This window comes from Ailuropoda melanoleuca, chromosome 10 (assembly GCF_002007445.2).
Source record: "Ailuropoda melanoleuca isolate Jingjing chromosome 10, ASM200744v2, whole genome shotgun sequence".
NCBI classification, from domain to species: Eukaryota; Metazoa; Chordata; class Mammalia; order Carnivora; family Ursidae; genus Ailuropoda; species Ailuropoda melanoleuca.
The window spans coordinates 7121142-7132122 of record NC_048227.1 but is presented as its reverse complement, the minus strand read 5'-3'; the positions used below and the strand labels follow the sequence as shown (position 1 = coordinate 7132122).

General features: G+C 49.2%; 1 protein-coding gene across 1 annotated transcript in view; it reads right to left on the bottom strand.

Moving 5' to 3' along the window:
* Positions 1-10981, bottom strand: part of MUC17 (mucin 17, cell surface associated) — a 19642-nt gene that overhangs the window by 883 nt on the left and 7778 nt on the right. Inside the window, exons 4-13 of the mRNA XM_034669938.1 lie at positions 10136-10649; positions 7434-7619; positions 6802-6932; positions 6379-6437; positions 4071-4222; positions 3594-3662; positions 3338-3500; positions 2218-2379; positions 1940-2037; positions 1113-1192 (exon numbers count right to left, since the gene is read on the bottom strand). Coding sequence (XP_034525829.1) covers positions 1113-1192; positions 1940-2037; positions 2218-2379; positions 3338-3500; positions 3594-3662; positions 4071-4222; positions 6379-6437; positions 6802-6932; positions 7434-7619; positions 10136-10649 — 1614 coding nt within the window. The remainder of the gene's footprint in view (positions 1-1112; positions 1193-1939; positions 2038-2217; positions 2380-3337; positions 3501-3593; positions 3663-4070; positions 4223-6378; positions 6438-6801; positions 6933-7433; positions 7620-10135; positions 10650-10981) is intronic.

Here is a 10981-nt window from a genome sequence, read left to right as displayed (position 1 = left end):
CTTCCTCTCCCACTCCCCCTGCTTGTGTTCCCTCTCTCGCTGGCTGTCTCTATCTCTGTCGAATAAATAAATAAAATCTTTAAAAAAAAAAATAAAATCTTAAAAGTAAAATTAAGGTGGCAATCAATGAGTGGTCACCTCTTGCCAAGCAATCTTGGCCTCACTCATAGTGGGACATCTGACATGATGTACCCCCTGAGGTGATGCAGTAGCATCATCCGTGACATATGCCTAACAAAATGTCTAAGCTGGGTCTAATCAAGCCTCTAGGCCTAACTGCCAATTTGTAGGATGTACAGAGGATTGAGGGACAAGATAAGGGACACCATGAGGAAGTAATTCGATACATTCAAAATGTGGGACATTCCTTAAGACAGTCATCCTAGACTCTTTAAAAATCAATATATTTAAAAGGTAGGAGTCAGTTCTAGATTACAAAGACCAACGTGACACAAAAGTCAGTGAGTGAAATTTGTTCATATTTGAAAAAACTAGTCATAAGAGATGTTCTTGGGTTTATTGGAAAAATGGATATTGGATGATATTGTGAAATTATCATCAACTTATTGGGAATGCTAATGGTATTTGGGGGTGTGTGTGTGTGTACTAAAGTGTTTTATCACTTTTATCATTTTATCAAATGTCATAATGTTTGCAACTGACTTCCAAATGGTCCAGCAGAATTCGATGAGTGTGTGTATTGTACATACTATGCCATATAATGAATGTGTAGCAACTTGTTAAACATTGTTGATCTAGGCGGGGTATTTAGTACACTACTATTTTGACTTTTATGTGGGTTTGAAAATTAAAACAACTAAATAAACTAAATAAAGTGGCCATCAAGGGCATACTTAAAGTGAAAAGAAATCTCTGAACCTGGAGACTCAGGGATCTAGGGAAGGTAGGTTCCACCCTGCTGCTTAGCTCCTTCTCCCCCACCTGCTGCCACCCCAAGTTTTTGTTCATTTCCCAGCAGTGTAGACCTAGAGGTCACCTGGACTAACAAACAATAAACATGACTTTGCTTTCCTGAAGATCTCACCGTAGTAGGAGAGGCTAGGGAGTCTCAGGGCAGGGGGAGGTGAACACTTCATCCATGCCTTTCTTACCTGCGTTTCTGAGTCTATGTGGTCCAGGGAGGGCTGGAAGTTACTATAAACGGAGTCCAAGTGGATGGAGTCATCTCGATCTGGAAGGGAAGAAAGCCCCATGGAAGCAGCTGGTTAGGAAGACAAGCTCCCATCTCTCCCCCTAATCCCACCTTCTGCAGGGCTAGTGTTTCTCCTTTTTGTAATTTTCCATACTTTTGCCTTCATCTGTGCTCTGCCTTTCATTCACAGGAAATAGCTAGATTTTTAAAAATTCCCTCTTTTAGCTGAGTGTTTAATCCACTTATATTTGTTGTTGTTCACATGGTAGATTATTTTCTACCATCTTATTTTATGCTTCCTATTTATCATCCCTTTCCTTATCATCTGCTCCCCCTTTCTTGCTTTTTTGTGGATTGACTAAAATGGTTTCCTCGTTCCATTTTCCCCTTCTTTGGAATGTAAAGGCTCGAAGTGTAGAAATTTTAACACATACATTTAACCTGACAAAATCTGCAGTTAATCTCTTGACTGAGCTATAAATCACCTGTCAATGAGCTCACCCACTCCTAGGTGGTATTCCGTGTCCACATGGGCAGGTTTGTGTTCTGGAGAAATCTAGACCATCAAGTAACTCGTGCCCTCTAATGGCCTAGTTATGCTGTGCCCATGCTTATACCTCATCCAGGGTCTTGCAGGAGCCAGAGGTGGAAATAGGGGTACAGATGTGGAACCTAATGTTTTAGAGATAAAAATACTGTTCTTTGCTCCTTTAAGTCCTCCCATGTACCTCCCATGTGTGTCTCCACACTTTGAGACATTTTGAGTGCACTGAGGACTTCCAATACCTTCATGGATGTCAAAGCCAATGTTTCGGAAGGTCCCAGGTGTTGGCCCTCCATCTTCTTCATGCCACTTGTACAACTGAGACACTCTAGACTTTTGCCTATTGACAGAAACACCAGAGAGATTCCATTACGAGCAGGGAACTAGGATTTGGGGACTGGTTATGTCCCTCCTTTCAGCTCCCCCACTGTCCACCCTGAAGATGAATGACTGAAGGCAGAGGGGTCAGAAAAGGAGGAGGAGCTGGAGGCAAATGGAAGAGGTGGCAGCAGTGACTCACCTTTTCAACTCTCTCTTGGAACGGAGCATGAACATCAAGAGAACAACAAGGACGAGTAGCACTATGGCACCAGCTGCCCCCACAAGCCCATACACCAGGCTCTTCTTGGTGCTGAATTCACAGGTTTCCCCGCTGTACCAGTCAGTGTCTGTGGTCATGCAGCTGAGACAGACAGAGGGGGCAGATAGAGAGAGGGAGCATTCTGAGTCAGGGGCAGCCAACACCCACAGCCACCCTGCCTCAGATCCAGCCCTGACCCCATGGGTGCTTAATGAGGAGAGGGTGAGGACGACTTTGCTGGGGTGCAGAATGAGGAGCCCTGAGGGGATGGGCAGAGGTAAAGTCCAACTTCCACGGCATGGGCCTAAGAGAGACCCAGTACTCAGCCCAGTACTTTCAGGTTTTGCAGCCCAGGATCTAGAGTGGTTAGCCCACCTCTGGCGCTGCCCTGAGCTGTACCCAGGAACTTGAGACCCCAATAGCAAACTTTTTATCCATGCACTAACCATCATGTTCTCAGCCTCTCCCTTTCCATCAGGAAAAGCAAATCCCCATCCCGGATCCCCAGCACACACTCTGCCTCTGAAGCTCCCTCCCCTCCCTGCAGACACCCTTTCTAAGCCCTGTTCCTCTCCTCCCCACACCAGCCTGCAAAATCCTCGTTCAGGAAAGCTTCCCAGAACCAGAACATCTACTCAGGCCTTTGCATATGCGTGACACCTCTCTTTGGTTTCGTTTCAGTAGGGAAAGCTTGTGACTCGGGCTTTTAGAGGCTTTCCACCCTCCCACCTTCTCATTTCACCAGTATGGTCTCCCCCTGGAAGCAAGGCTCTACCCTTGTCATCTGACTACGAGTTTCCTGAAGCTGGGGCTTTCCTTCCACTTCTTCAGAGCTTGGCACAGCCTTTAGCCTCAACTGCACAAACCCCAGGGAGGGGAGGGGAGCTACTGAGGCCTGTTCCGGACCTGGCCTTGGGGCTCTGGCTACACATGTCCTTTGTGGCTGGCTGCATTCAAGAGAGGCCAGGACCTACTCCATGTCTTGGCCTTTAGGCAGAGTCTTGAAGAGTGGGGTCCCTGGTGGGGAGGAAGGACAGCCAGACTGGGGTGGGACACTCACTAGCACCGAGGGCCTCTGGGCTCTAGCTGGCACTTCCCGAAGTTGCAGTTCAGGGAGCTGTTGAAGTCTGGCGTGCAGCGGTTGATGCAGTTTGGTTTCTCTTCCTTGTACTCCACGAAGAAGTAGGCAGCGTAAACTTTCCCAGCCCTCTCCTGGCATTCCTCTGTGGGGTGTGGAGGAGTTGCAGTGACCAGGCAGCCAGGCATCTTGTCTGCCTCCCCCTGCCCTCCCTGGAGCCCTCCCCCCAGTCACCTACCTTCAGGATCATATTCGGTAACTGTAACGTTTTGCACCTTGGTGGCAGTCGTGTTGTAACACAGTACAGCTGTGAAAGGAGACACATAGAGCCCCTTAAAACAGATTCCTTTCGTAGGGGGTGGGGGAGTGGGGGTTGGGCCTGTGATGAGGGGTGGTGGGAAACCCAGCCCTGCAGTTGGGGACTGCCAACCTCATGCCCAGCTCTCCAGAACAATGACCCTCCAAGTCCCCTGTGCCTTCCCCGTGTCTTCTTCTCCCGTAAGCACTTTTGTCAAGATTTCCACACTATTCATTACATTCAGAAGAATCTGTCCTGCATAACAAGCCATGCTTAGTCTCACTTTCCCGCAGAGGTCCCACAGGATTTAGCCTGCATGTAAGCCTGCTTTTCCCTCCTCCCCCACCGCAGGGATGACAAAGCTTAAAGGTTCCTTGAGGACCCCTTTCAGCCCCTCCCAGAGGCCTAGAAATTTACTTGGGCAGGTGTTATTTCTGCTTATTTGCTCCTTGGTTACATTCTGGATTTTTTCCGTCACCTGCTGGGTGACCTTAACGAGAACATCCTTGTACTCTGGGATGTACTTGGTCTCCAGGAGGACTTCATGTTCTACCACAATGCTGCCAGCACTGAGGAGAGAAAAAGATGTCCGTGAGCATCCTCCCAGGTAGTAATAGGTGTTCACGTCCCCAGCCCCCTTTCCCAGGCAGGATATGCCCTCTTTGCCCCCATGCCCTGGGGGAGGATGGCTGGAATAATGACCTGGTGTTCCCTGGGTGAAGGCTTATTCCAGGCAGAGTGCTGGGCACTTCCCCATAGGACTCACACCACGACTTGTGCCTAAGAGGACTGTCTGTCTCAAGGGTCAGGTTCTAGGCATCCCTGTGTGGAAGTCTCAGGTACTCAAGTGCAAAGATGGAGAGAAAGATGGGACTGTGGAAGATCATCCTCAAGGTGTGATTAAATGCCTTCCAGCAGGAGACTGGGCAGCTTCTGGCAAGATGTCCTTAAGAGTTGGAGGACACCAGGGACTCTCACAGCATTCACGAATTGCTAGGTAGAGGGCTGTAGTAGGTCTGTGAGCCTCTTAAGAGTATGCACAGATTTGAAGCTCAACACATACACCTCTGTCAATGCTAAAACGAATCTCTGACACCTAAAGGGTTAAAATTCTAGCTGAAAGTCTCTTCCTACTCTCTGCTTAGGAGCTAGGAGAAGCCAGCAGGAATGTAAAAATGCCTGGTCCACAGAGCCTGTCTTCCGTCTCTTGCCTGAGAGATAGAGACACGTAGAGAAGAAGGGTGACGTCTATACCCACAGGCTGCCCCATCCCCAGGAGCAAAAGAGAGCCCTGTGGGGTCAGCACATGCCAAACCTGGAGAGGAAGTTTTAGGGCCAGAAAGAAAAATGGTTTTGTCTTTCAGGAGAGCTGAGCTGCTGAAGAGCTCACAGGGAGCACCTGCTGAGCTCACAGACCACAGGGAGGGGAGGGGGTGTGACAAGCCCACCTGGTCCCACCTGGGGTGTCCTCTCTTATTTGAGAGAGAAGGTTTGGGTTGGACACAATTAAGAGAGGAAGAAAAACAGAGGCTGGCAGACACATTCCCCCCCCCCCGTGATTTTTGTGCAGCTTTCTTCGTACTGGTTGTAAGTTCCTCTTGAAAATTCTCATGACTCTGTAAACCATGGGAAAGATAGCTCCCTCATGACCCAGGGGAAGTGGGCAACTCCTGTAAACCTCATTGGCCAGCACCATTCTAAGGGTTTCAGAAAGTTGAGGTTGATAACGGGGTCAAGATTCTGTGGGGACAGAATCCTATGAGAGGTGAGTGGGAGTGAATACTGGCCAACTGTGGACTTGGACACCTTTTCCCTGGGGTTCCCTCCCAAGCTAAGTTATTTGGCTTCATCTCTGAAGACAAGTGGGGTGTCCATCACACAAGGTGTAACCTGCAGTGTTCTCATGTGTCTGTGTCCCCAGCATAAGAGGACTTCTGTGTGAATCTCGCTCTCCCACTCCATAAATGACCCCTCAGGCAACTCAGTGCCTGTCTCTAGGTCTGTTTCTTCATCTGTGCAATGGGAACAGGCCTGCCAGCCTCACTCACAGGGTGTTTAAGAGCCTCCAAATTGGAAAATATATGTGAAACCGTAATTGTTGGAGGGTGTTATGGGCTGAATTGTGTTCCCCCAAAATTCATGTGTTGAAGCCCTAACCCCCAGTACCTCAGAATGCATCTGTATTTGGGGATAGGGCCTTTATAGATGCAATTAAGTTAAAATGAGCCTGCTGAGGTAGGTCCTAATCCAATCTGGGTGCTGTCCTTAGAAGAAGAGGACATTTGGGGGGCGCCTGGCTGGCTCAGTTGGAAAAGCATGTGACTCTGATCTCGGGGTCCTGAGTTGAAGCCCCGTGTTGAGTGTAGACATTGCTACAAAAAAATAAATAAGAACTAAAAAAAAAAAAAGAGGAAATTCAGTCACATAAAGACACACCAGGAATGTGTTGAACAGAAGAAAACTGTGTGAGGACCCAATCAGGCGGTTGTCTACAAGCCAAAGAGAGACTCGGAAGAAACCCAACGCACCGAACACCTTGATCTTGGACTTCCAGCCTCCAGAACCGTGAGAAATAGATTTCCGTTGCTTGAGCTACCCAGTCTGGGGTATTTTGTTAGGAGAGCCCTAACCAACTAACAGAGGGGCAGAGTTACAGTGTTGTTTATAATTATGACTATTTGCTTCCACTCCAAAGACTTTCCTCCCAGGAGCCCCAGATACTCACGACAGCCTTGTGATGTTGACCCCTTGATACTCAGGGATTCCGGAATAAACTTTATCCATCTGAAAGGCAAGGAGATCACCGTGTCATGCCAGAGGTCCCAACTTGAAGCCTGCCGGAACTCGGGAAGGCAGAGTGTGGACCTGCTCCATTCCCCATTCTCTGTCGAGCCGGCAGCGGCACATTGTCCCGATGGAGCGGTCCCTGCTCAGACACCAGTCCTGCCCCTGGGGCCCACCACTACCCTTTCATGGAACCTTGCTTTGTCTTTCCACAAGCTCTCTGGCAAGACCTGAGGCAAGGAGTGAACTGAGAAACTCCCAAACCTCTAACAGGAGAATAGCTCTCAGCTGCTTTCTTCACCTCTAGAGACTCCTCCCTGGGGAGAGCTGAGTGGCGCATGGGGCCTTGCATTCCCAGGCTCACCTCGTCTGTGAATGTCTTATTGAAGCTCTGGAATTGTGCAGAATTCCGGTCTTCTAGCTCTTTGGTGTACTCCATACTGGTCACTGTCACGGTCATTTCCATCTGGGCAGAGACAGTCTCCGGTGGAGGCTCTGAGGGGGTCAGACAGAAACACCACTTAGTGAGGACAGAGCCCTCCTCCCCGCCGCCCCCAAGTTCCCTCCCGAGGAGACCCACACCTCCAGCTATTCTGCCCTGGGCAGGGGAGTGGCCTGGCTCCACCACCCACTACCCCCACTCAGGTCTCACCAGAGTGCCCCTGGAGGGTGGGGAGTACTCTGCCCTCCTCAGGCTTTGGGACCGAGCCCTGGGGTCTCAGGTTTTACGTTCTCTTAGAGAATTCCACACACTTTTTGTATTCTCCTCCATCACACATTCATTTACCTTTAGTGTATTTTATGGTAAAATTCTGTGCCAAATTTGTGTTTTATTCCAAACCATACCTTCTTGCTTTATTCATTTTTTTAATGTTTCACCTTTCTTACCATTGAGTAAAATCGTTGCCCCCAGAAGAGGCCATATTCCTGGGCATGCAGAGGGGCAGGAATGGAGGCCCAGGGTTGGGGAGAGCAGGGCCGTGCAGTCTCACTCACCTATCTCAATGCTCGGGACCACCTCCTCACACTTCCGCCCGTGGTAGGGGCTGGGGCACACACACTTGATCCCATCCCAGGAGCCTTCATTCTCGCAGAACAGGTTGTTCTGGCAGTGGTCTCCTTTGTAGCCGCTGGGGCAAACACAGACCTGCCCGTTCCATGTCCCTCCATTTAAGCAGTTCCCTGAAAAGGACAAGGCCCCTCTTACCCACACATATTTGCACAACGCTTTACAGCGTGCACCACATTTTCACAGGCACCATCTAATTTGATACTCTCACAAGGCCCTGGGGTGGGCAGGACAGTTAGTGTCATCCCCACTTTACAGATGGGACAAGTGAGGTGGAGAGAGGCTAACAGACCTGCCCAAGGGTCCGTGTGGAGGCCAGACTTGACTTGGTTTGGAGTATTCTAGTATGACTTACTTTAGCTTGAAAAGAAAGGAATGAGAAACCTAGTGTTGTCAGGAGTGAGGGACAACACAGTCAAGGCTGAAGTAGAGAAAAGAGGAAACAGAAACTAGGAGTACCCAGAGGAATGTGACCAATCTAGATTCCAGCAAGCCTTCGAATGAGTATGTCATTTTCTCTCCAACACCTGCTTCAGAAGAGCTCATACTGGAAATTGTTGCCATTGTGACTATCCATGATTAGTGAGGAATATAACCTCCCTCAACCTGCCTGGAAGAGTGAGAGCTCTGTTCCCTTTGGCTTTTCTTTTTCTTTCTTTCTTTCTTTTTCTTTCTTTCTTTCTCTTTCTTTCTTTCTTTTTTTCTTTCTTTCTTTCTTCTTTCTTTCTTTCTTTCTTTCTTTCTTTCTTTCTTTCTTTCTTTCTTTTCCTTTTTTTTAAAGGTTTTTTTGTTTATTTGCCAAACAAAGCACAAGCAAAGGAGTGGCAGGCAGAGGGAGAAGCACATTTCCCACTGAACAAGGAGTCTGACATGGGACTCGATCCCAGGACTCTGGGATCATGAGCTGAGCCAAAGGCAGATGCTTAGCTGACTGAGCCACCCAGGTGCCCCCCCTTTGGCTTTTCTTAAAAAGAGCTGTACCTGTACAGACTAGTATTCCGGGTATGTTTTTTCTAAGGAGGCACATGAGATATGCACATACTCTAGGAAGACCTGCCCCACCTCTGCCTCCTGGTCTACCTCTCTCCTACGAGATTGAGATTCGGAGTGCGCGTGGGCCACACCCATGGCCATCACATCACACAGCCTCTGTTTACAGGCCTTTGGTCTAAGACACTCAGAAAGAATGAAAGAGTTCAGTCAAGAACGGCGTCCTGGGCACAATAAAGATCCATAAATCCTCAGTCAGCCTCTCTCTCTCATTCTCTCTCTCGTGTGTTACTGAAGATGTCCAGACCTGATCTAAGTGCTGAGCACAAGCTTGTGCGTAGCAACAAAAGGACCTCCTGGGGTGTGTGACTTGTTGCCCAAAGCTCTACAGGGAAAGCCAACCTCCCCGGAAGAAGAGGAAGATGAAGGGAGACCATCTGCCTTCAGAGAGGTGATCAACACCAGCTGTGGGCCTAGTGGTCATGCATTCACTGTAAGTCACCTGTGGGACATCCTGGGGACACAAGGTCCAGACCTTCCCTCTGAAGATGCTCAGCACCTCTGAGAACCAGAGAGCGCAACAGACAATGCCACATTGGAGAGAAACCAAAGAACACAGCCACGTAAAACAGAGGCCAGGCAAAGAGCTCGCCAGAGGAAGAATTCACAAAGCACTGAGAAAATGCTGTAGCCAAATGCTGAAGAACTTCCCTTCATCTTCCTCAGTTCAAGACAGGATTGGTCTGTGCCCCAGGCAAACACAGATCTTATGTCTCTGGGCATATCTATTATTCCTCCAAACCAGAAAATGTCTTCAAGTATTTTAACTACTATGGTTTTTTTAATGTATGACAAATATCCTTTCTCACTCTGATAATAAGTGTCACAAGTATAACAGTGTATGGTGTAATATATATTGTATATTCTATATTACATAATAACAGTATATTATAACAGTAGGTATAGAGTGGAGCAGGTCTCATCCTACCCAGAGCAAAGAGAGCTGAGTGGAAACTATAGACACAGAGAAGACAGGAAGGCATAAGGATATGGAAACATTCAAAGGCATAGAGGCTGAGCTCAGACCTAATAAAAGTGAACCTTCTTTGGCTTCGGTGCTGGATGCGCAGAAAATTAAAAAAAATAATAAGTGAACCGTAGCAGAGAGCTACTTGCCAAAGGCATATGTGAGTACTATTGGCAACACCCGCTTCCAAAAACAAACAAACAACCAACAACAAAAACAAAACCCTTTGCATTTAATCATGAGCAAAATCAAAGAGAAAAACCACTAAAAAGATATGAAATCCAAATGAAAGATACGAAGTTGTGGAATTACAGGATATAAAACACAGTGGGACAGAGTCTCGCAGATACAAAAGGAAAAATGGAGTCTGCAGACACTTTGCTGGGGGTTGAACGTGTCCAGGCAAAGAGGCAAAGCGTGCCGTATGACAGAGTGGATCTAGCTGAAGACACAGCAGGCACACCGAGAGGTCAGAGACAGGGTGACAGCACTGATGACATTTGATATCAGGGGAAACAAGAACAAAAGAGTATGAAGGGTAAAAGTTTAAGAAGACCATAGTGGGAGAGAGAAATATAAAGCTACAAAAGGCAAATTCAAGAAATTGCTTACCTGGTGTGGTTGCTGGAGCAGTAGATGTAGGGGTTGGGGTGCTTCTTATCGTAACAGTGGTAGAGCGAGTGGTGACAATCGGGACTGTAGTAGACGTGGTGATCTGCGTGGTAGGGGCGGACCTGGAGGTCGAAGTGGACAGAGTCGTGGTGGTGACAACCACAGGAGTCACAGATGAGAGGGTGGCAGAAGCTGTTGGAGAACTGGAGGGGACAGGAGTGGAAACAAATGAGGAAGAGGGGGAGGACTGCGCCAAGGAGCTAGTGGCTGCCGATGTGGGTGAGCCTGAGGACGCAGGACCTGTGGTTAGGGAGGACTGCACTGAGGGGCTGGTTGCCTGTGAGGTGGGAGAAGACGAGGAAGCTGGCGTTGTCGCTGGGGAGGACTGCACCGAGAGGCTGGTGACTGCAGATGTTGGAGTAACCGTGGTGGGTGCAGAGGACTGTGCCGAGGGGCTGGTGGCTGCCGAGGTGGGAGCGGCCGAGGACGCTGGTGATGTCACTGGGGAGGACTGCGCCGAGGGGCTGGTGACTGCGGATGTTGGAGTGACCGTGGTGGGTGGAGAGGGCTGTGCCGAGGGGCTGGTGGTGTCCGAGGTTGGAGCAGCCGAGGACGCTGGTGATGTCCCTGGGGAAGACTGCGTCGAGGGACTGGTGGCAGCTGAAGTGCGAGAGGCCGAGGATGCTGGTGAGGACTGCGCTGAGGGGTTGGTGGCCGCCGAGGTGGGTGAGGCTGAGGACGCAGGGGCTGTGCTTGGGGAGGACTGCGCCGGGGAGCTGGTGACTGCGGATGTTGGAGTGACCGTGGTGGGTGGAGAGGACTGTCCCGAGGGGCTGGTGGCTGCCG